Raw genomic sequence first — 24791 nt, forward strand, 5'->3', positions numbered from 1 at the left:
GGCCAAAGTCTTGGAGCCTCAGCTTCAGGATCTGTCCTTCCTGTGAGCACTCAGGGCTAATTTCCTTCAGAATGGAGAGGTTTGATCTTCTTGCAGTCCATGGGACTCTCATGAATCTCCTCCAGCACCATAATTCAATGAAAAGACTTAGGTTAGAATAAATCACAGACACTTAGCTTAGATCTTTACTCACAGAGTTTCTGAAAATTACAATAAACAAGGCCCCATCTGCTGCCAGTAAAATAAAGGAGAATTTTTTTTCAACTGACCTAAAAAGAAATAACTTGGTTATCTTACAAAAGAATTACACAGTCTTTCCATTAACAAAGATGCAGGCTGTAGAAATCTCCTTTCAGAGAAATTCTTCATTTGCTGAGCTGGGAGCCAAGTTGCATGGCTCCTTCTTTGAGGAAAGCTGCAGAGAGAGAGAGAAAGTGGGAGGGGGGAAGCAAAGGCTTCTGGGAGCCTGCTCTACACATAGTGGCAACTTGACTTCAGAGCTCAAGTTAACCCTTTCATACACACAAGTGTGAGTCAGAGGAAGCAAATAATCTGGCTTCTTTTGCACGCAATCAAAATGAGATTGTCATTTTTTTGTATTTGACGCCATCAAAGCTATCTAAGATGTATAAAAATATCTCGAACAAATGCTGGCGGTGTGGGCTCTCTGAAGGAAACCTGATTCATATGTGGTGGTCATGCCCCAAAATCAAAGAGTTCTGGAATGTTATATACAATGAACTGAAAAAAAATATAAGGATAACTTTCTCCAAAATACCTGAGGCCTTCCTACTTGGAATTGTAGGCAGAGAGTTACCAAAAAATGCAAAATATTTTTTTTGTACACAACTGCGGCCGCGAGAAACTTGGTTGCACAGAACTGGAAGAGGGAGAGGGTTCCTACTAAAACAGAATGGCAGAATAAATTGGTAGAATTTGCAGAGACGGCTCAAATGACAAATAGGCTGAGAGGCAATATAAATCAAAACTTTATTCAAAAATTGGATGTGATTAAGAAATATTTAATGAAATACAATAGCTGTGTGGCGCCTATGACAGCGTTTGAATGATTTCTGTGTATATGCTAGATAAAGCTAAAGCAAAAGGTTTCATAAGTAGTAATAAATTTTAAGGTTACATAATTAGTATAACGTGAGGGCCATGTACACAGTTGGAAAACAGAAAAGGTAAACACAACATAAAAAGGTATGGTGTGGTGAATTGTATTGCATAGAACGGTCTTTGATTTGTGTTCTTTTTCTTTTTTCATAATACAGTGGTACCTCGGGTTAAGTACTTAATTTGTTCCGGAGGTCCGTACTTAACCTGAAACTGTTTTTAACCTGAAGCACCACTTTAGCTAATGGGGCCTCTTGCTGCTGCCGCGCCACCGGAGCCTGATTTCTGTTCTTATCCTGAAGCAAAGTTCTTAACCTGAAGCACTATTTCTAGGTTAGCAGAGTGTGTAACCTGAAGCGTATGTAACCTGAAGCATATGTAACCCGAGGTACCACTGTACCATATACAGTGGTACCTCTGGTTATGTACTTAATTCGTTCCGGAGGTCCGTTCTTAACCTGAAACTGTTCTTAACCTGAAGCACCACTTTAGCTAATGGGGCCTCCTGCTGCCGCCACAGCACGATTTCTGTTCTCATCCTGAAGCAAAGTTCTTAACCCGAGGTACTATTTCTGGGATAGCGGAGTCTGTAACCTGAAGCGTCTGTAACCCGAGGTACCACTGCATAACAATATAATGTGGTCAAGAAAACTTAATAAAACAAATTTAAATAATAAAAATGAGGTCCTCTCCCCCAAAATGGCACCAGAGAAGCATCTCACCCAATTTCACTCCTATAGTAAAGGTTAATCAATCAATCAATCAATCAATTGATCCTCATGAAAGCCGGGAACCCTTGTGAGCAGGCAAAGAGGACAACCAGAGTGGAGGGTGCCGCTTAGCGTGGAGTAAAAGAGATGGAGACTTGGTGTGGGATGTTCCCAAATCCGCTGACCTCTGGGGTGAGGTCAATTTTGGTGACTCCCGGAGGGTGTTTGAGATGAAAACTTTGCAGGATGGTGGTGAGATACAGGAAGAGCTGCATTCGGGCCAATCCTTCACCCAGACAGATTCTCTTCCCTGCGGGAGGAAGAAAGGAGAAGCTGCAGTCCAGGTATTTCACAAATCTAGCCGGCTTTTTTAAAAGATTAGGAATACAGTGGTGCCCCGCAGGACGAATGCCTCGCAAGACGGAAAACCCGCTAGACGAAAGGGTTTTCCGTTTTGGAGGTGCTTTGCAAGACGAATTTCCCTATGGGCTTGCTTCGCAAGATGAAAATGTCTTGCGAGTTTTTCCGACTTTCCCCCCCTTTTTCTAAGCCGCTTATCCGCTTATCCGCTAAGCCGCTAAAAGCTGCTAAGCCGCTAATAGTGCTAATCCGCTAAGCCGCTAATGGGCTTGTTTCGCAAGACGAAAAAACCGCTAGACGAAGAGACTCGCGGAACGGATTCTTTTCGTCTTGCAAGGCACCACTGTATTCATGGAGGAATATTCTCTACTGAAAGAAAACTACAGGAAAATGATGTGTATAGATGGCATATAACACCAGTACAGATAGCGAAAATGTATAAAACTGGCTCAGTGTTGGAAATGTAAGGCAAAAGAAGGGACTTTTTTACCATATGTGGTGGGATTGCAGAGAAATTAAAAAATATTAGGAAATGATATATAACGAGTTGAAGAAAATGTTTAAATTAACATTTGCCAAAAAAAGCCAGAAGCATTTTTGTTAGGGATTGTAGGAAAAGGAAGGAAGATGAAGAACATATTTATGTACGCGACAACGGTGGCAAGAGTCTTAATAGCACAAGGGTGGAAGAATGAGGAAACCCCGAGAAAAGAACGGTGGCAAGAGAAACTATGCGGAACTAGCAAAATTCACGTACAAAGTGCGTGACAAGGACAACTGTGACTTTAAAGAAGTATGGGAACCTTTTACAAAGTACTTAAAGAAACAACCAAACGAAGTGGACTTCTTGGCAGGTTTTGAATAAACATACACCAATTTATTTGTTAATATAATAGATGGATAATTTAGGGATTTTTACATTTTTTTATAACATGCAGAGAATAATATGTGTTAAAAAACCAGAAAACGGAATACAGTGGTGCCTCGCAAGACGAAAAGAATCCGTTCCGCGATTCTCTTTGTATAGCGGTTTTTTCGTCTTGCGAAGCAAGCCCATTGACAGCTTAGCGGATTAGTGCTATTAGCAGTCTAGCGGCTTTTAGCGATCAGCTGAGAAGCGGCTTATCAGCGGATCAGCTGTTAAGCGGCTTAGCAGCTTAGGAAAAGCAGGAAAAAAGCGAAAAAAAAACCCGCGGGAACTTGCAAGATTTTTTCGTCTTGCGAAGCAACCCCATAGAGAAATTTGTTTAGCGAAGCGCCTCCAAAACGGAAAACCCTTTCGTCTAGCGGGTTTTCCGTCTTGCGAGGCGTTTGTCTTGCGGGGCACCACTGTACCCCCGTGGTGGGGTATTGTATTAAAGTAGAATGCTTCGGGGAAATGATATATAATGAGATGAAGAAAATGTTGAAGTATACTGTCAGGGAACTGCCATCGGAGCCAGAGGAAGAGGGAGGGCTCCAGAGGGATGCCGGAGAGCGTCCCAGGAGGGAGAGAAGCAGCCCATCTTCTGGGGAAGGAAATCAGCATAGCACCAGTGGAGAAGGGGGGCAGATGGGGGAATCGGCGAGGGGGCTCCATGACTCCTCGCCGGAGACCAGCGGGGAGAGCACGGGTCCTCCGCTGCCCACACCCTCTCTGCGCAGAAGGCTTCCGCGCAGGGAGAGTAGGAGGAGACTGGGCGTCAAAGAGCTTCTTTGCTGGAAGAAGTTCAAGAAACGCCCACTGACGGATTCTGCCAGCGATTGAGACAGCCACGGGTGAGTGGCTGTCCGGACAGAAAGGGTTCACCCAGGTAACCCAGCCAAGCGTGGCGCCGATTTACGCACGAGCAGCCCCTAGAACCATTACATATACATTTGCGGGGGAAAATCAGAAGCATTTTTACTTGGCATTGTAGGTACAGAAATTAACAGACAGGACAAAAATCTGTTTTTATATGCAACTATAGCAGCGAGAGTATTACTAGCCCAACGATGGAAACAGGAAGAATTACCAACGAAGGAGGATTGGCAAATAAAACTGATGGAGTATGCAGAACTGGCAAAGTTGACTGGGAGAATTCGGAACCAGAAAGACCAGGACTTCCTTAAGGATTGGAAGAAATATATGACTTATTTGAAAGACAATTGCATTAATGTAACATCGCTTGTAGCTTTACAAGAAGTTTTGTAAGGGGGACTATATAAATGATTGTAAAATGATTTAGGAAGAAAACAATTAGGAAATGAAGTTTAAAAGCATTCATTATAATAATAAAATGCAAGATTAGATAGCAAAATTGAAAATCACTAGACAGGATTGATGGAAGTCTCAGGCTATAATAGCCCAAATGAGGATGATCTGATGTGATGTGAAGCTTTGTTTGGAAAACATATGCAAAAATTAATTTAAAAAAAAAGATAGAGAGGTAAAATTGACTCTCCCCCCCTGGCCCTGCTGACATGTGACCCCACAAGAAGTTGGGACCCTTTGTGAAGCAAATGGTCTCCTAGTCATAGCTGTCAACTTACAGATTTGAAAAAAAGGGACCAGCAGCCTCAGAAATAAGGGATCAGCAGCCAAAATAAGGGATCAACAATTACTTTGATAAAATGCATATTTAGTTGTGTGCAAATGGCTTTAGATACCTATTAGTTCCATAAATTACCATATAGCATATATTCAACACAAAAAACAGCAACAATTTGTTGTTGACAAAGGACAGCTGGACATAGAAAGGGCCCCATTGCCTTCAGGAGCTTATTTAAGGGACATCATCAATAAGGGGCAGCAGCGGGACATGGCGCTGGGATAAGGGACTGTCCCGCCAAATAAGGGACGCTTGACAGCTATGCTCCCAGCCCCGATCGAGTCTGACTCACTGCTTTTTGTGGGAAAGGAAAAGGTAGAGATCCCCACCTGTGGAAAAGGGAATGTCGGCTCCGTTCTTCTTGAAGTTCCCTTTTTCATCCAGGAAATGTTCTGGGGTGAACTGGAAGGGGTTGTCGTATTGCTTGGGGTCGTGCAGTGCAGAACTCAGGATAGGGAAGACGGAGGAACCCTGGTGGGGGAAGCCAGAAGGCAAAAGACATCAAGCCCTACTTTGGAAGAGCTTGTTGTGGTTCTCTTCCAAGATGCTAATATTCAGGCAGCTTCCAGGGAGCAGAGGTGGTCCAGAAAGCAACTCCTCTCTAATGTAGCTAACTAGACAAAATTCAGGGGCGCGGGTGGCGCTGCGGTCTAAACCACAGAGCCTTGGGATTGCCAATCAGAAGGTCGGCGGTTCGAATCCCAGCGACGGGGTGAGCTCCCGTTGCTCGGTCCCTGCTCCTGCCAACTTAGCAGTTCAAAAGCACCTCAAAGTGCATGTAGATAAATAGGTACCACTCGAGCGGGAAGGTAAACGGCGTTTCCGTGCGCTGCTCTGGTTTTGCCAGAAGCGGATTAGTCATGCTGGCCACATGACCCAGAAAAACTGTCTGCAGACAAACGTCGGCTCCCTCAGCCAGTAAAGCGAGATGAGCGCCGCAACCCCAGAGTCATTCGCGACTGGACCTAACTGTCAGGGGTCCTTTACCTTTACCTTTTTTAGACAAAATTCAGAGTCACATTCATTGCTCGGCCCACTTCTCCATTTGGGCCTGTCCTTCACTTGACGTGCTCCCCCCCCAAAAAAAAGTCTGTCCACGAGGCAACATGGCCATTGGTCATAAGATGTTTCCCCATCCTTGTCCTAAAAGCAAAAGCTCTAATTAGGGGGGGGGGGATTGAGCTTGTCTCTAGCGCATGCGCATGTCAAGACATGCTCTTGAACATCAATCAGCACACAGCGCATAGCCTTCCACTTCATATGTTGCGCAGATGAGGATTGATTTGAACTGTTGATACCAAGTATAGGGTAATGGTTGTTTTTCCAAGGTCAGCTGAAAAACTCGGTGCAATAACACATCACACCAATGGTGAGCCAACACATTTTGCTGCCTGAGGCAAGACTATAAATGGTGTTCCCCAACCCAAGTCAAGACCAAAGGCAGGTGGAATTATTTGCCACCTGAGACAGACAACTCCACAGGCCGACCTTCCTGATAATATCATGATCTTAATCACCACCCCTTTCCTCCCCTTTCCTGACACCCAAAATTAAGCAACTTGAAGCAGCTGCCTCTCTCTATACTGTACAACGGTAGGGCCAGTCCCATATGCCCATCAACCTCTGCCTGTTTGTTGCCTGGCACTGCTCTGAAGCTGTCAGCAGACTCTGATGCCGCTCCAGGTACCTTGGGGATGAAATAGCCTTCGATTTCGGTGTCGTGTTTCGCCACACGGGTGAACCCTAAGGGGACGAGATCCATGAATCGCTGTGCTTCGTGGAGGACGGCTTCTGTGTAAGGCATCTCAAGGCGATCCTTCATGGCAGGCAGCCTCTCCTGTCCTATCACTTGGTCTATTTCCTTTTGGATCTTTTCTGGAAGTGGACACAAAAGGCGGAACGTCCAAGTCACATCACAGCAGATGCAAGGGGGAAAAGAAAGCTAGTTCTTGCGACTCCGTTCTGAAACCTAGCAAGGCCACCTTAGAATGTTCCCCCTCAGGAGAGTATGGCCAAACTACTCGCGAAATCCAGCATCGCCTGAGCTCTGCGGGTGCAGTTTTCTCACTCGTCTCCACTCATTCTGTAAATAGTTCCTGCCTGAATAAAGCCTTTGAACTACAGAAACTGTAAATGATTGTTCTGCTCTCATTCACCCAAGCTGCAAGGTCTGCTAACAGTGCAAGAACAATTGATTCAGTGGTTAGTCAACCTTGCACGGCTGGGTGCTCAAGCAGGATCATGAGGATATATCTCAGGGTGGTGCTTGTTGTTTCTGTCCCAGCAAGGAATAGGTCATAAGTTGCCATGTTCAAGTTCTCTGTAGTGAATTCAGTCTTGGGGTTCTGCTGCTCCTGGAAAGCACAGTTTACAAAAATAACAAAACAATCACATTATCAGTAAAGCCAGTTAAATTAGCTATTTGAAACATTTAAAAAAAACCAAATCAGTGAGAAGCAAAACCAGATTAAAGCACATATCAACGCTCTACATATCTGGGTAGGCTTATCTAAACAAAAATGTTTTTAGCAGATGCCTAATTTCAGACATAGGGACGTGGGTGGTGCTGTGGTCTAAACCACAGAGCCTAGGGCTTGCCGATCGGAAGGTCGGCAGTTTGAATCCCTGCGACGGGGTGAGCGCCCGTTGCTTGGTCCCAGCTCCTGCCAAGCTAGCAGTTCGAAAGCACATCAAAGTGCAAGTAGATAAATAGGTACCACAATGGCGGGAAGGTAAACGGCGTTTCCGTGCGCTGCTCTGATTCGCCAGAAGTGGCTTAGTCATGCTGGCCACATGACCCGGAAGCTGTACACCGGCTCCCTCAGCCAATAAAGCGAGATGAGCACTGCTACCCCAGAGTCGACCACGACTGGACCTAATGGTTAGGGGTCCCTTTACCTTTAATTTCAGACATAGGGACATGGGTGGTGCTGTGGTCTAAACCACTGAGCCTCTTGGGCTTGCCGATCAGAAGGTCGGCGGTTCAAATCCCCGCAACAGGGTGAGCTCCCGTTGTTCGGTCCCTGCTCCTGCCAACCTAGCAGTTCGAAAGCACATCAGAGTGCAAGTAGATAAATAGGTACCACTCCGGTGGGAAGGTAAACAGTGTTTCCGTATGCTGCTCTGGTTTTGCCAGAAGCGGCATAGTCATGTTGGCCACTTGACCCGGAAGCTGTCTGCAGACAAACACCGGTTCCCTCAGCCTGTAAAGCGAGATGAGCGCCGCAACCCCAGAGTCAGCCACGACTGGACCTAACGGTCAGGGGTTCCTTTACCTTTAATTTCAGACATATAAATCCACTCCTCCATATCTCACCTGCTCCATTTTGAGGAGGAAGGAGTCTATGAAGTCCCGGGGAGCATTGGGATCCAGACTTCTCTCGTGATCTTTCACCTTCTGGGCTAAGAAGACCTGGATGTCCCCGAGGTTTTTAAATAAAGTTTGATGAGGACCAGGCAAGTAGTCTAGGATCCTGGGGAATATGTTGTAGAGCTGAGAGAAGGAGAGAGAGAGAGAGGAGAACAAACACTCGTAAAGACATGGTGAGTTGGAATCTCTTCAGCGAACTAAAATAAATTGCACCGTCAGAAACTGACATGTGACACAGCTCAGAAGCACCCCAGACTCTGAGATTTCAGGGCCCAAACCTGAGACCCAGGACCCTGTGATGTCACAGGGCTGGGTCCTGGAGACGGAGGTTAATTGGGAGAGGAGAGCTCCTGAATCGAGCAAGCTTGATTTCAAGTAAAAAAAATAATGGATGTGCTGTGCTATATTAGAAGCAAAAAAAACTTGTTTTGATGAATTGGAAGAGCCGCAAAAAGATTCCATTGAGCACATGGCTTGATAATATGGACAGATTAGCTACATACGAACGGATTGCATGTCGACGCAAATTAAGAATGGATAAATGTGAAGAAATCTGGAAGGGATATTTAAGCGATATGGCGGACAGTGGGGTGAAGTGGGGAGGGGAGGAGAGAGAGGTGGGGAAATATTGTTAAAAAGGTGTAGTCATAGGTATATCAGTGTATTCAAATCTGAAATGTCAAATTGTGTTGTTATGGTTTTTGTTGTACTTGTCTTTTGCGGTTGTTGTTTGTATTGAAAAAATGATTAAATTATTATTATTATTTTTTTAAAAAAGAGCTTGATTTCAAATCTTGCTTTCCAGCAGAGTCTGCCGGCCCCGGAGGCAGATTGGGGCAGCTGCCTCGGGTGCAAGAACCCCGCACGGAAGCAAGGAGAAACAGTGGCAGCAGCTTCCAGGGAGAGAGACCTCACAAAAGCTCACCGAGCTCCTACAAGATCTCCCTGCTGCCGCCGCCACTGCTTCTTCTCAATCTTCACTCTCTCCTCATCGCCGCCGGAGAAGCAAGGAGCAGTGGCCGCAGCTTCTGGGTTCTGGAGAGATCTTGTGGATCCCTCGCAGTTCCAATAAGCAAGGCTTTGGCGGTGCAGGGGAACGGCAGTGGCAGGGGGCTCGCTTCCCATTTGCCATAATAATAATAATAATAATAATAATAATAATTTGTACCCAGCCCATCTGGCTGGGTTTCCCCAGCCACTCTGAGCGGCTCCCAACAGAATATTAAAAACACTATAAAACTTCCAGCATTAAACACTTCCCCAAACAGGGCTGCATTCAGATGTCTTGCATTTTAATCTGTATTCTAAATTGTCCCCCCCCCCCATTATGTTTTTACTGTAATTTTACTGGTGCTAGCCGCCCTGAGCCCGGCTCTGGCCGGGGAGGGCGGGGTAATAATAATAATAATAATAATAATAATAATAATAATAATTCTAAATGTTATTAAACTGAGGCACGCTTTCCCTAATGAGGCCTCCCGCTGCCGGTGCCCTTCCACCGTTCGGCTTCCGTTCTTTGCCCAAGGTAAGTTTCCCCAGCTACTCTGGGCAGCTCCCAACAGATTAAAAACAGAATAAACATCAAATATTAAAAACTTCCCTAAACAGGGCTGCCTTCAGATGTCTTCTAAAAGTCAGATAGTTGTTTATTTCCTTGACATCTGATGGGAGGGCGCCACCACCGAGAAGGCCCTCTGCCTGGTTCCTTGTAACCTCAACTCTCGCAGGGAGGGACCCCCCAGAAGGCCCTCGGAGCTGGACCTCAGTGTCCGGGTAGAACGATGGGGGTGGAGACGCTCCTTCCTCTTTTACCCAGGGTCCTCCTCACCTGCCCTGCAGTGGAACTCTCCAACCGGAAGCTTTCGACCAGCAAGCGGAGAATTCGGAGGTACTCCGGGTCATTGTAATCGAACCGTTCTCCGAGGAGGATGTGGCTGATCACGTTGCCCGTCGCACAGCTGAACAGGACGGCTGGATTGAAGGGCTGGCCTGGCAAAGGAATTGGAGTCGGGAGGAATGGTGTCAAGAAATGCCCCAGTCGAAAAAACCGCAGTGACTACATTATTACATGAGCACTGTTCCACAGAATTTGATATTTTCATTTATATACATTCATTCGAAATAAGATGGGTATATGAAGCATTATGAAGGGACGCGGGTGGCGCTGTGGGTTAAACCACAGAAGCCTAGGACTTGCCGATCAGAAGGTTGGCAGTTCGAATCCCCGCGACGGGGTGAGCTCCCGTTGCTCAGTCCCTGCTCCTGCCAACCTAGCAGTTTGAAAGCACGTCAAAGTGCAAGTAGATAAATAGGTACCACTCCGGTGGGAAGGTAAACGGCATTTCCGTGCGCTGCTCTGTTTCGCTGAAGCGGCTTAGTCATGCTGGCCACATGACCCAGAAGCTGTACGCCGGCTCGCTTGGCCAGTAAAGCGAGATGAGCGCTGCAACCCCAGAGTCGGCCACGACTGGACCTAATGGTCAGGGGTCCCTTTATCTTTTATGAAGCATACTATATCCACCCACGACGCTGATGAAGAAGTAGTCAATATCCGGAATTACTGTTCAGTGTTGGACATCATTGTTGAATACGCAAAGCTTCACAGCTTGTCTTCCACCATACAGAGCTTGGTACCTCGTTTCATTTAAAGATTTTCAGAGACTTTGAGACTAAAGATTTCATTTTGAACTTTTTATGATTTGAAAGAATTCTATAAAGATTGTCTATTACATATGGATATGGTCATCGTCTTGCCTAGACATTGTTGAAAAAAAGCACATGGCAGAGGGTTCACTCTTTATTGTCAAATAAACAATTGTCAAATTCTACAGCTCTGAACACTGACACATCTGGCATCTAGGCAGCTATTCTCTCTCTTTTTTAAATTAATATATTTTTATTGCTTTTAAATATTGCATCAAAGTAAAAAAGAAAACCCACCACCCATCAGTTAACAAAAATATGTTGCATAAAGAGAAAAAGCTTACCCCAAAATAAATGTTACATATAAATAAAATAGAGTTCTTCCATACTTTATGACTCTCTCAGTGTGGGTCCTTCGTTTCCTTAGTAACTGCATTGTATTATAGCAATTAACTTAAGATATATTGTCTACATTCTTCATAACATATTATCCGGCCAGAATTATTCAAAGCATGTTCAAGGTTTCATATGGGAACAATTTTTTAATTTAATGTAATCTATAGTTATCCCATTCTTTATTGAAGTTTTGGCTTGTCTGGTTCCTAATGAGTGAGTGCCTGGAGGCGGTTGGAGGATGGATGGCGGCTAACAGATTGAGGTTGAATCCTGACAAGACAGAAGTACTGTTTTGGGGGACAGGAGGCAGGCAGGTGTGGAGGACTCCCTAGTCCTGAATGGGGTAACTGTGCCCCTGAAGGACCAGGTGCGCAGCCTGGGAGTTATTCTGGACTCACAGCTGTCCATGGAGGCGCAGGTCAGTTCTGTGTCCAGGGCAGCTGTCTACCAGCTACATCTGGTACGCAGGATGAGAACCTACCTGCCCACAGACTGTCTGGCCAGAGTGGTGCATGCTCTAGTTATCTCCCGCTTGGACTACTGCAATGCGCTGTATGTGGGGCTACCTTTGAAGGTGACCTGGAAACTACAACTAATCCAGAATGCAGCAGCTAGACTGGTAACTGGGAGTGGCCGCCAGGACCATTTAACACTGGTCCTGAGAGATCTACATTGGCTCCCAGTACGTTTCTGAGCACAATTCTAAGTGTTGGTGCTGACCTTTAAAGCCCTAAACGGCCTCGGTCCTGTATACCCGAAGAAGTGTCTCCACCCCCATCATTCAGCCGGACACTGAGGTCCAGTGCCGAGGGCCTTCTAGTGGTTCACTCCCTGCAAGAAGCAAAGCTACAGGGAACCAGGCAGAGGGCCTTCTCGGTGGTGGCACCCGCCCTGTGGAACGCCCTCCTAGCAGATGTGAAGGAAATAAGCAGCTATCTTATTTTTAAAAGACCTCTCAAGGCAGCCCTGTTTAGGGAAGTTTTTAATATTTAATGATGTATTGTTTTGAACACTCGATTGGGAGCCGCCCATAGTGGCTGGAGAAACTGAGCCAGATGGGCGGGGTATAAATAAAAAATTAGTATTAATATTTTTATTCTTACTAATTTCCCCTGTCATCTTTGCCAGCTCTAAATATTCAAACAGCTGTTCTCAGGTCTGTGCTCTATGGAGCAGTTGCAGCAACTGGGGATCCCTCTCTATCCACCGGTTTATGTCCCTTCCCCTGGCCGGCTGGAGACTGTGCCTGTGCGGAAACTGCCTTTGCTCCAATGCACTTCCGGAGGCGGCGCGAAGGGCAATGGCTGCCCTTTCCTAACGGGAAGGGAAGCTCCGCTTGAGAAAGGGTCGTCCGCTACGGCGCAGCGGAGACCCGAAACGGAAACCCGCAGGCAGCAGAAGCCTGCGGTCCCGGGACCCGGCGGGCGCCAGCAGCGGCCACCGAAACGTTGAAGGAACCCCGTAAGGGGCTCCGGATCGCGGAGGAGGCTGCGGCGCTGTGGGTCGTTCCGCAATCGGCGGAGTGAAGCCGCGTAGCTGTTGCCAGTGAGCGCTGACCTTTCTTCCTGAAATTTATGCTCTGAAAACAACAACCCGTGAGTAAACAACTGACTGTATGCAATTTGGGACTTTAAAATATTAAATTTGGCTGAAAGCGGAGTGACGAAAAACAGGAAGTCCGTCTTCCGCTCCCATTGAACTTGAACGCAAAGAGCTGGAGGAGTGGAGGCAAAGAGAGATCTTTTAAACTATTTGATCTGAGCACCCATTGAACTTTATTCTAAGTGGAACAATAATTTTATGTGTTGGACTTTTATATTTTAATTACACGGGGATATCTTTCTCCCTTTGGAGCTACATTCTAACTAAAAACCCCAGGCGCTGGAGCTGCCTGAGAAACTGAGCTGTCAGCTTGCAGTTTGCAGTTTGGATACTTTGAATCTGAACTTTGAAACAATCTGAGAGAGTTTGAACTTGCTACTTTAAGGCATTTGGATTACCAGCTTGCACCATCAGAAACACTGTTGCTGTACTAAACCCCAACTCTGCTGAAAAATCTCTTTATTGAAGGTTCTTGGACTTAGAAATCTGACTTTATTTTAACTGAAATTGATTTCTTTCCTGAAATATTTTAAACTCCCCCTAGAGGATTTGGGACCTATAACAGTGACTTTTATTTTACTTTCCCTTTCCCGGCCCTCTGCTGACTGTTACCATCTGGGCCGTGGCTTTCTCATGGGAACAACTCAGCTTGACCTTGACTTTTAGATAACTTTGGAATGAGTGGTACAAGAAGGAGAGGAAGAACTAAACAAACAACTTTGACAACTTTAACCGCAGCCTCACAGGCACGTAGATCATCTGTGCCTACTTTGCCTTCTGAGGTGGAAGCTGTTTCTCTGCCTGTTTCTCTGCCTCGGGCAGGGGAGGGAGAAACTGAGGAATTACAACTGGAAGATATGGCCTCAGGGGCAAGCACTGCTATTTTAGAGAAAATTTTTGAAAAATTAGAATCTTTGGACAAGAAAGTAGAATCTTTGGACAAGAAAGCCGATGAGCAAACATATAAAATTGAGCAGAACACAGAATGTTTAAATAAATTATCTGGACAAGTTGCACAGAATACTCAAGCAATCGCAGAATTGAAGGAGGCTGCAGGGGAAAATCGGAAATTGGCTGAAGATACCAGCCAAAAACTTGAAAATTTAGAACAAGAGGTAAGACCACTCTGCAAACAAGTAGGTGAACATCAGACCTATTTGTCCATGCTTGAACTGCGGAACAGGGAGAGCAATTTAAGGATAAGAGCAATACCAGAAGTGGAAGAAGGCAACCTAGCTGAGTTTTTGACTAAAGAATTTTCCAAATTTTGGAGTTTAGAGGAAAAGGACTTTAAAATTGTTTCGGCTTTTAGGCTCGGAAGACTTCTAAAGAAAGAGAAGCCCAGAGACTGTTTGATAATACTGAGGTCAAAGGAGGAAAGGGATAAGATTTTGGGCCTACACTACGGAAAGTCACTGGACATTTTGGACAAAAGAATTGAGATCTACAAGGATATTCCTAAACAACTGCTAGATCTTAGATCTAACTATTTGGAGTTGACAAGACTACTAAGAAAGAATTCAATCATCTTTAGGTGGGAATTTCCTCAAGGACTATCTTTTACTTTTAGAGGGAAGAAGATCAAGATCAGAACATCGGAAGATAGAGATAAATTTCTGAACGCATACGGAGAGGACCTTCACAAAGGAATTGACCAACTTCCAGGGCCTGAAACACCAGAGGTACCTGCACCCTTGGACCCTGAAGATCCTCTGAATAAGATACCACCCCTTGAAAAATAACCAGATTTATTCAGGATGTCTCTGCAACTTTTGAGTTGGAACATTAATGGCTGCAACATCCCGGAAAAAAGGAGGAAAATTTTTCATATATTAAAAAAAGAACAATTGGATATTATCTGCTTACAAGAAACACATGTGACTAGGCTCCATAGAAAGGTGTTAATAAACAAAAGACTCGGTCAAGAATTTATATCTTCGGACAGAGTAAAGAAGCGAGGAGTGGTGATATATGCAAAAGAGAGCCTGTCACCTAAATTCTTATTCAAAGACGAACATGGAAGAATATTAGGAATCGAGATACAACATCAAGGAGAAAAGATTTTGATATTAGGAATTTATGCACCAAATGACGGGAAATCGGAATTTTACAAGAAGTTGCATGAGATTATGCTGGACTATCTGGACTACAACAACATCATTATGATGGGAGATATGAATGGGGTCGTATCGACAAACATGGATAAGTCACAAAATCAAAATGTTACAAAAGACGGCAGACTGCCAAAGACCTTTTTTGAAATGGCTGACAATATGGACTGGATTGACATTTGGAGAACTAAGAACCCCCTGGGAAGAGAGGGAACATTCTTCTCTGAAGCCCAACTGACTTGGACAAGAATCGACCAAATATGGATATCTAGAGGTCTGGCACCCAAGGTCAGAAAAGTGGAAATCTGCCCAAAGACCTGCTCCGACCATAATGCGCTGAAGATGGATATGACACTTTTGCCAACCGGCTCCTTTAGATGGAAGATGAATGATAGCTTGTTTAGAGATCAGGAGATTGTCAAGAAGGCCCAAAAAACTCTGAAGGATTATTTCGAAATAAATATGAACACTACGGTGGAAAAAAGAACTATCTGGGACGCAAGCAAAGCTGTGATGAGGGGGTTCTTGATACAACAGAACACTGTAAAGAAAAGAACACAAAATCAAAGGAAAGATAAGATTTTGCAGAAAATCAAAGAATTGGAGAAGAAATTAAGATCAAATCCGAAGTCACAGCCGATTCTGAGAGAAATTAAACTATATCAAGCTCAATATTCCAAATTGATAAACCAAGAAATAGAATGGAAGATTAAATTAATGAAACAAAAAACTTTTGAATCGGCAAATAAATGTGGGAAACTGCTAGCTTGGCAGTTGAAGAAGAGACAGAAATTAAATACAGTTACAAACCTAGAAATTGAAGGAAGAAATATCCAGAACCCCATGGAAATTAGAAAGTGCTCCCAGAGATACTTTAAAAAATTATACACCCAAGGGCCGCAAGATGAGGTTGAGATTAAACAATTTTTGGAAAGAAATGGACTAACAAAGTTGTCACAAAAAAACAGATTAATCCTGAATAACAAAATAACACAACAAGAGATTGAACAAGCCATTCAGAACATGCAACTGGGCAAATCTCCAGGGCCAGACGGCCTGACCTCCAAGTATTATAAGACATTAAAAGACTATCTGATCCAACCAATGATGGAGGTCTGTAATGAAATTATGGAAGGGAAGAAGGCGCTGGAATCGTGGAAGGAAGCTTTTATCACATTGATACCAAAGTCTGAAGCTGAAAAGACACAACTCAAAAACTATCGTCCCATCTCCCTTCTGAATGTGGATTACAAAATATTTGCAGACATTTTGGCAAGTAGATTCAAAAGAGTTCTTAATGAAGTAATTCATAAAGACCAGACAGGCTTTCTCCCAGGCAGACATATGTTTGCAAATACTAGGAACATTATTGACGTTTTGGAACTTTTGCAAACAGACATAAATACAAAAGCAGTGTTAATTTTCATAGACGCGGAGAAGGCCTTTGATAATATTTCTTGGAAATTTATGAAGGGAAATTTGAATGAAATGGGAGTGGGACGGGGGTTTGAGAATGGGATTGATGCAATATATTCAGAACAAAAGGCTAAATTGATAGTTAACAATGTGGTTACAGAAGAGTTCAAAATTGAAAAAGGAACACGACAAGGCTGCCCGATCTCCCCTTTGTTATTTATCTCGGTTCTGGAGGTGCTCTTGAACTTGATCAGAGGGGACCGGTTGGTGGAAGGGATTCAGGTCGGAGCGAAACAATACAAATTGAAAGCTTTTGCAGATGACCTAGTTTTGACCCTGCAGGAGCCAGAATCTAGTACAAAAAGAGTATTACAATTGATACAGGATTTTGGTCGGGTGGCAGGATTTAAATTAAACAAACAGAAAACTAAAGTGTTGGGAAAAAATTTGACAGATATAGAGTCGGAACGGTTTCAGAGAGAAACAGAACTAACTATGGTTAAAAAGGTAAAGTACCTAGGGGTAAACATAACAGCAAAAAACCTGAGTCTATTCAAGGATAACTATGAAAAATGTTGGTCTGAAATTAAGAGAGACTTGGATAGTTGGACAAAATTGAAGCTTTCTTTGTTAGGCCGAATTGCTGCTATTAAGATGAATGTATTGCCAAAAATGTTGGTTTTGTTTCAAACATTACAGATTGTGGACAAAACGGAGTGCTTCCGGAAGTGGCAGAAAGATATATCTAAATTTGTCTGGCAGGGCAAAAAGCCCAGAATTAAGTTTAAGATATTAACAGATGCGAAAGAAAGAGGGGGCTTTGCCCTGCCAGACTTAAAGTTGTACTATGAAGCCGCAGCTTTTTGCTGGCTAAAAGACTGGCTACTTCTCGAAGACACTGACGTACTGGACCTGGAAGGTTTTAACAATGCTTTTGGTTGGCATGCATACTTATGGTATGACAAAGTTAAGATCAATAAGGCCTTTAAGAACCATATTGTCAGGAAAGCAGTGTTTAATGTCTGGACAAAATATAAAGACTTATTGGAAAATAAAACTCCAAGGTGGCTTTCACCTCTGGAGGCTAAGGCCCGAAAAAGACCCAATATGGAGGCCAAATGGCCAAAATATTGGGAAATATTAGAAAAAGATGGAGACAACTGGAAATTGCAGAGTTTGGAGAAAATGAAGGATAAGGTGCGAGACTGGTTACATTATGCTCAGATTAAAGAAGTTTTTAAAAATGACAAAAAGTTAGGGTTCCAGGTGGAGAAATCGAAGTTAGAAACAGAATTGTTAGAACCAAAGACTAAGGTTTTATCTAGAATGTATAACTTGCTGTTAAAATGGAATACACAAGACGAAATGGTTAAATCGGCTATGATAAAATGGGCACAGGACATTGGGCATAACATTATGTTTGAGGACTGGGAAAGGTTGTGGACCACTGGGCTGAACTTCACCGCATGTAATGCTCTGAAGGAAAATGTAATGAAAATGATATATAGATGGTACATGACCCCAGTTAAACTTGCCAAAATATACCATTCGTCTGATAATAAATGTTGGAAATGTAAAGAAAATGAAGGAACATTCTTTCACCTCTGGTGGACATGCCCTAAGGTGAAGGCCTTCTGGGAAATGATATATAATGAGCTGAAAAAGGTATTTAAGTATACCTTCACTAAGAAACCAGAGGCCTTCCTTCTGGGTATTGTCGGCCAGAAGGTGCTAAAGAAGGACCGAACATTTTTCCTGTATGCAACAACGGCAGCAAGGATTCTCATCGCAAAAAACTGGAAAACCCAAGATCTACCCACACTGGAAGACTGGCAGATGCAGCTGATGGACTATATGCAACTGGCCGAGATGACTGGCAGAATCCGTGATCTGGGAGAAGAGAAGATGGAGGAAGATTGGGAGAAACTCAAGATGTATTTACAAAAATATTGTAATTTGCTTGAATGTTAAGAAGGATGCTAGATTATAAAAAATTGGCCACCACTAAACTAGATTTAAATTTGATGCTAAGTGAGATTAAAGAAAATACAAAAATTTTATTGGAAAAAGTGCTAGATTATATTTGAATGTGTGGACATGAGATTCTAAACAAGTTGATAATTTGTTTGGAAAAAAATTTTTAACGATGTAAATGGGAGAGGGGGACGTGAGGAAGTCCAAAGAAGCGAAGAATTTGTTGTGATAGAAGCAAGATTGTTTTATGTGTGCATTTATATTTAAAAAAACCTTAATAAATATTTAAAAAAAAAAAAAAAGGAAACTGCCTTTGCTCATCCCTCTTCAGTCCCCTCCTGGTTCTGGGAGACAGAGGTGCAGGAAAGCGTTCACTCCCTCGCCTTTTTCTGACCCATCCTGTGTTCCACCCTCCAGCTCTGAAGCTTCGCCTGCCTCAAATGCCTGCCTCCTGGCTGTTACAGTTCCCCACAGTAGTAAGCAGCCACCACCTCCGTTCCTGGGTCAACCCTCGAAAAGAGTCCAAGGAGGAGAACTCCCCTTTGATATTTACCGGGTTGCCCAACTCTGTGTCACTGTACCGTGACGCAGACAGAAATCCAACAGGTGTAACCGGTAGGTGTCCGAAGTGGCCAGACGCCGGTTTAGCTTCTCCAGGCAAAAGGCACACAATACAAAGAGGCAAAAGTCCTTTCCCAAATTTATTGAAAAAATCACTCAGAAAATAGAAGCTTGCACGCGCACATCGCTTTTCGCTGCTTCTGCGCATGTGCGTGACGTTGTTTGGAGCGCCTGCACATGCGCAAGTGGCGAAACCTGGAAGTAACGCGCTCCGTTACTTCCGGGTTGCCACAGAGCACAACTCGAATGCGCTCATCCCGAAGCACATTCAACCTGAGGTATGACTGTACAAAGATTTCCTAACTTCACTACATAAGTATTTTGCCTTCATAGTTTTTACTGCTACTGTTGCTGTGAACCATTACAAGATAGTAAGTAAAGTAAGTATTTAAACTTACTTCCCAGGTTGCTGTTCCCTGATTCTTTATCCAGCAGGGTAAGAAAAGCTGTAGGGCAGGCATAGGCAAACTCCGCCCCTCCAGATGTTTGGGACTACAATTCCCATCATCCCTAGCTAACAGGAACAGTGGTCAGGGATGATGGGAATTGTAGTTCCAAACATCTGGAGGGACGGAGTTTGCCTATGCCTGCTCTAGGGCCTTACCAGAGCCCTCACACCAAAGCTCGATCACAGCTTTGCACAGGAGGGAAATAGAAAGTGGGTTTCGTTTGCTCCCCATTTATTTATTCCTGCCCGCGCAAAGCTGTGATCGCATACGTGAAATAAGACGAGAGTTACCTGTAATCGTAACAGTGAATGGGCAGGTGATCTTTACTACAAGAAACAAGAGGAAGAAGCAAAGTCCCCCCCCCCCGTATTACTTAGTCTAGAGAGAGAGAGATGGCTGCCCTGCCCTGTGCTTTTGTCGTTACCTGCACAGGTGAGGCCACACCCACCTCTAGTCACATGCAGAGGAAGTCTGTCCCAGCCCAGAATGAAATAATAATAATAATAATAATTTATTATTTGTACCCCGCCCATCTGGCTGGGTTTCCCCAGCCACTCTGGGTGGCTTCCATAAAAACCAGAAATACACTAAAATATCACAGATTAAAAACTTCCCTGAACAGGGCTGCCTTAAGATGTCTTCTGAATGTCAGGTAGTTATTTATCGCTTTGACATCTGATGGGAGGGCGTTCCACAGGGCGGGTGCCACTACCGAGAAGGCCCTCTGCCTGGTTCCCTGTAGCTTTGCTTCTCGTAATGAGGGAACCGCCAGAAGGCCCTCAGCGCTGGACCTCAGCGTCCGGGCAGAACAATGGGGGTGGAGACGCTCCTTCAGGTATACCTGCTGGCTGGACAAACATCCCTCCCCATGTGCAAACATGTTCACTCTAGGAATGTTGTACTTGACTGCTCTTGTGTTTCACATCCTACACACATACTCACCGTTTTTGGCCCTGAGCTCCTTCATCAGGTACTCTGCCTCTTCCTGGATCCTCTCCTCAATGTTCTTCTTCCCCATCCCAAAGTTTCTCATGATGGTAAGGGAGAAGCGGCGGAGCTGTAGCCAGCGCTCGCCATTGGACATGATGATCCCTGCAGAAGAAACATAGGACTCGGCTACATTAGTCAAGAAAAGGCGAATCAAATGCACTATAAACATGCGACACCAGATGGTGCCAGAGAGCAGGACATTTTAAAACGCTCTTTCCTATAGGGATTTCTTTCTTTTGCTATAACAATCTAATTTATGACTTATTCATAGAGTTTTTGTCCTGTGTCTAGAGCCACCCTGTAGTCTATGTTAGGTTTCTGTTTGTGCCTGTGATGGCCTGGGATTCCAATTCAGAGGCTGAACCGGAGGAATCCCAGCCTGCACAGGAGTCCCCGCCTCCAGGGCCGGCTGAACTGGGGCAGGGCCTTGATTCTGAAGCGCCTGCACCTGTGCCGGATCCTCAGGAGCAGGCACCAGGTGATTCCACTCTGGCTCCAGAGGTGGTTGAGGACTCAGTGCCTGCAGGTGAGTCTCCCCCTGGGCCCAGTAACCCTTCAGCCTCTCCTGAACTGCAGAGGCTCAGGGCAGAGAGGTGAAGGGAACTGGTTTCTTCCAGGAGGAGTGCTCGCCTTAAGGCCAGGAGAGGCGGGTCTCCTGGGGGCCAGGGCCGCCCCTGGCCTCAGAGAAGATAAAGGCCAGTCAGCTCGGTCCCAGGTTGCGGGAGCAACGTCGATGAAGAGCTGTTTCGGCCAGCATCCAGTCCTGTTCCTCCAGTGTTCCTGTCCCCGCCCGGCTTCCTGCTTCGGACCTCGCCCCGCTCCTTCGGAACTGTTTCCAGGCTATTGACCCAGGACCGGACTTTGACTATGCCAACGGTAACCTCCCCCCCGGGACCAGCACAGTGCCACTGTGCAGTGCTTGGAGTCACAAGACTCTGTTTACATTCCAGAGATTCCAGACTGCTGGAAGTCTCACGGGAGACGGATGTCGTTATTACTGGTTTCCTGTTTCTTTGTACCAGTTGCCTCTCTGCCTTCACAGAGAGAGGATGTATATTTCTTTTCTGTCTGCGTAGTTAGAATTAAAACTCTTAGCAATGTAGCTCATATTTCTCGTCCTCTTCTGCTGCTTGGACACTCTGCAAAATGAGGGAACGTACCTGGAGCCTCATCAAAGGCTCAGGTCGTTAATCACCGTCGGAGGACTCGAGGACTCGGTCGAACGCAAGTTCCAACAGTCTATGCCAGTGGTTCTCAATTAGCTGATTACTGAGGACCCCTTATTTTTCAAAAGTCAAGCCACAGAACCCTTGCTGATGCCTGGGGCAGCAGAAGTTGTTGAGCTTGGGCATCAGAGACCATTCTGAGGGGGGCTGCTCTGAGGAGGAATAGTGGGAGTCTCCCCCTCCCCCTGCTCTTACCCCGGATTGTGAATTTTCCCAGGAGCTGGAGGACAGTATAGATTTGGAACAGCGTTTTGCAGAGGGGCATAGTTCAGAAGGCAGAAGCTGGGAAATACTGGGTGGGGAACAGCTAGGAGAAGAGACACTGGCACTTCTGGCTCAGAAATGGAAGCAGCAGGAACTTCCAACACTGGTCAAGATGATGGAGTACGTAGAGATGGCGAAGTTGATGGGGAAGATCCGGAATCAGCGTGACAAACTGTTTCGAAAGGACTGGAACAAATTTATATTTTATATGAAATAAAATTGTAAACATTTGAAAACGTTTGTGGGCTTGAATTGAAATGTTTTGTAATGTAAATAAAAGGAACTGATTTACTGATAACAAGGCAAAATGTTACAATTCGACAAAGGGTAAATAAGTTTTTATAGAAATGCGAAGAATATGGAAAGTTCTGTGGAAGTCAGAAAGAGGGAGGGAAGGAGGTCGATGCTCTTACAGAGTAATATATTGTCACAGAATTATGTAACAAAATGTGAATATGATTTAAGTGGAAAACTCAATAATTTTTATTTTATTTTTTAAAGGAGAAGAGACACTGGAAGAGAGAGGGTTAACAGATCCACAGTCTCTAGACATCCTTCTTCCACCGCCCTCACCAGAGTTGAGAAGAGCTCAGAAAGTGGCAGAACTTTCAGTGGCAGTACAAGCTCAGATGACGAGATGTAGAAGGGACGTAGATTAATAGGGACAGCAGGGGTGGAACCATTAATTGGGAGCACCGCCATTTCTAGGAGATATGTTCTTTCTTCTCTCGCTGTGATTATTAAACTAGTAAGAAGACTCCTTTTCCTTTGTTCTGCTTATCTACAGCAACAGGGGGTCGGAAGCTGATTCCCTGAAGCCTGACATTAGGAGATCGCCCCAAACTTTTGAGCTTTTTTTGAGGAGATCTCCCCAAGTTGTTGTGTCCCGCCAATGCAATTGGGTGTGCAAGCAAGAGAGGGCAGGGACTGGAGTCCCTGATGCCGCCGGCGCATGAAGCACCATGCTTGGAACAGGACCCATGAGTCAGGTCAGCCTTGGTCCACCCGGTGCCCCCGAGATGTGTCAGGCTGCTCTCCCCACCAGCCCAGCTATGGTCACATCAGCCCGCGCATCACCCAGCCCAGCTTGCTGGGACTGTTGAGTGTTGCGCTGGGGGCAGGGGCTCATGCTGGTAGCTTCGAGAACACCGTCCAACCATCTTGTCCTCTGTCGCCCCCTTCTCCTTGTGCCCTCCTTGTGCCCTCCATCTTTCCCAACATCAGGGTCTTTTCCAGGGAGTCTTCTCTTCTCATGAGGTGGCCAAAGTCTTGGAGCCTCAGCTTCGGGATCTGTCCTTCCTGTGAGCACTCAGGGCTGATTTCCTTCAGAATGGAGAGGTTGGATCTTCTTGCAGTCCATTGGACTCTCAGGAGTCTACTCCAGCATGATAATTCAGAAGCATCTATTTATTTATATGATTTATATGGATAAAAAGCAGGCAAAAACTGTTGAAACTGGTCCGGTGAGATGTGGGGCCTGCAGAGATGAGGCGTGTGGCCTGGGGAACATTTCAAGGGCCAGACAGAAAGCTATGGAGGTCCACATCCAGCCCTCAGGGCTGAGATCCCCCCACCCTTGGCCTAGAGACCCTTTCCACTTTTCCACCCAGGCTAACAATGCCCCCCTCATGTAAGAGATGCAATACCTAGTCCTCTGTTGATCTTATCTGCTGATGGGAAGCTGCCTCGGTCGAGAAACTCATCTCCACGATCAACGAGGACTTTCTTCACCAAGTCATAACCGAAGAGAACCACAGCCTGGTCTGAGCCAAAATACACGGTGAAGATCGGCCCGTATTTTTTGCTCAACTGCAAAGACAAAGCAGGGAAGAGAGGGAGCAGGCATCAGAGTGCTGGTGATTGCAGAAGACTAGCGGATGTGGTGGCCGTGGGTTAGATTTTGGGGTGTAATAATAATAATAATAATAATAATAATATTTTTTTATTTGTACCCCGCCCATCTGGCTGGGTTTCTCCAGCCACTCTGGGCGGCTTCCAACAAAACACTAAAATACAAGAACCTATAAAACATTAAAAGCTTCCCTAAACAGGGCTGCCTTCAGATGTCTTCTAAAAGTCGGGTAGTTATTTTTCTCTTTGACATCTGATGGGAGGGGGTTCCACAGGGTGGGTGCCACTACCAAGAAGGCCCTCTGCCTGGTTCCCTGTAACTTGGCTTCTCGCAGGGAGGGAACCGCCAGAAGGACCTCAGAGCTGGACCTCAGTGTCCGGGCAGAACGATGGGGGTGAAGACACTCCTTCTGGTATACTGGGCCGAGGCCATTTAGGGCTTGAAAGATCAACACCAACCCTTTGAATTGTGCTTGGAAACGTACTGGGAGCCAATATAGGTCTTTCAGGACTGGTGTTATATGGTCTTGGCAGCCACTTCCAGTCACCAGTCTAGCTGCCGCATTCTGGACTTGCCCCCCTCACCTCTTCTTGCAGCTCCCCCCAAGTACCGCTTCTCAGGTCGGCCACAAGGTCTGAGGGACAGTGGACTGGCCTGTGGCTAAAATTTGTTACTGACCCCTGATTCAGTCAGTATAGCATGAGACTTTTAATTTCTTCATCTTTTGTGCGCCATTCTAGTAAAAACCCATAGACCTTGGACAGTGTTTTTGTGTTGTTTTGTAGTACAGTGGTACCTCGGGTTATAGACACCTGATTTTGCTTCTTACCTCCTCCCTCCCAGTCGGCTCCCCTTTTGTGTTGCGTCTTTGTATTTTAGTAAAAACTGAAGACCGGGACTGTCTTTTCCAGTATAGTGGTACCTCGGGCTTACAGACGCTTCAGGTTACAGACGCTTCAGGTTACAGACTCTGCTAACCCAGAAATTGTACCTCGGGTTAAGAACTTTGCTTCAGGATGAGAACAGAAATTGTGCAGCGGCAGCAGGAGGCCCCATTAGCTAAAGTGGTACCCAGGTTAAGAACAGTTTCAGGTTAAGAACAGACCTCCAGAACGAAT

At 45.2% G+C, this 24791-nt stretch overlaps 1 protein-coding gene across 1 annotated transcript in view; it reads right to left on the reverse strand.

Annotated features, from left to right (window-relative positions):
- Window positions 1-971: 971 nt before the first annotated feature.
- Window positions 972-24791, reverse strand: part of LOC309325980 (cytochrome P450 2C25-like) — a 35755-nt gene continuing 11935 nt past the window's right edge. The window contains exons 2-9 of the mRNA XM_081834428.1: window positions 23468-23630; window positions 20284-20433; window positions 9958-10118; window positions 8076-8252; window positions 6972-7113; window positions 6447-6634; window positions 5089-5230; window positions 972-2139 (exon numbers count right to left, since the gene is read on the reverse strand). Of these exons, the coding sequence (XP_081690554.1) occupies window positions 1958-2139; window positions 5089-5230; window positions 6447-6634; window positions 6972-7113; window positions 8076-8252; window positions 9958-10118; window positions 20284-20433; window positions 23468-23630 (1305 nt within the window). The 3' untranslated portion in view covers window positions 972-1957. The remainder of the gene's footprint in view (window positions 2140-5088; window positions 5231-6446; window positions 6635-6971; window positions 7114-8075; window positions 8253-9957; window positions 10119-20283; window positions 20434-23467; window positions 23631-24791) is intronic.

Source organism: Podarcis erhardii, assembly GCF_964252035.2.
Source record: "Podarcis erhardii genome assembly, chromosome: 12".
In the NCBI taxonomy this organism is placed as follows: domain Eukaryota; kingdom Metazoa; phylum Chordata; class Lepidosauria; order Squamata; family Lacertidae; genus Podarcis; species Podarcis erhardii.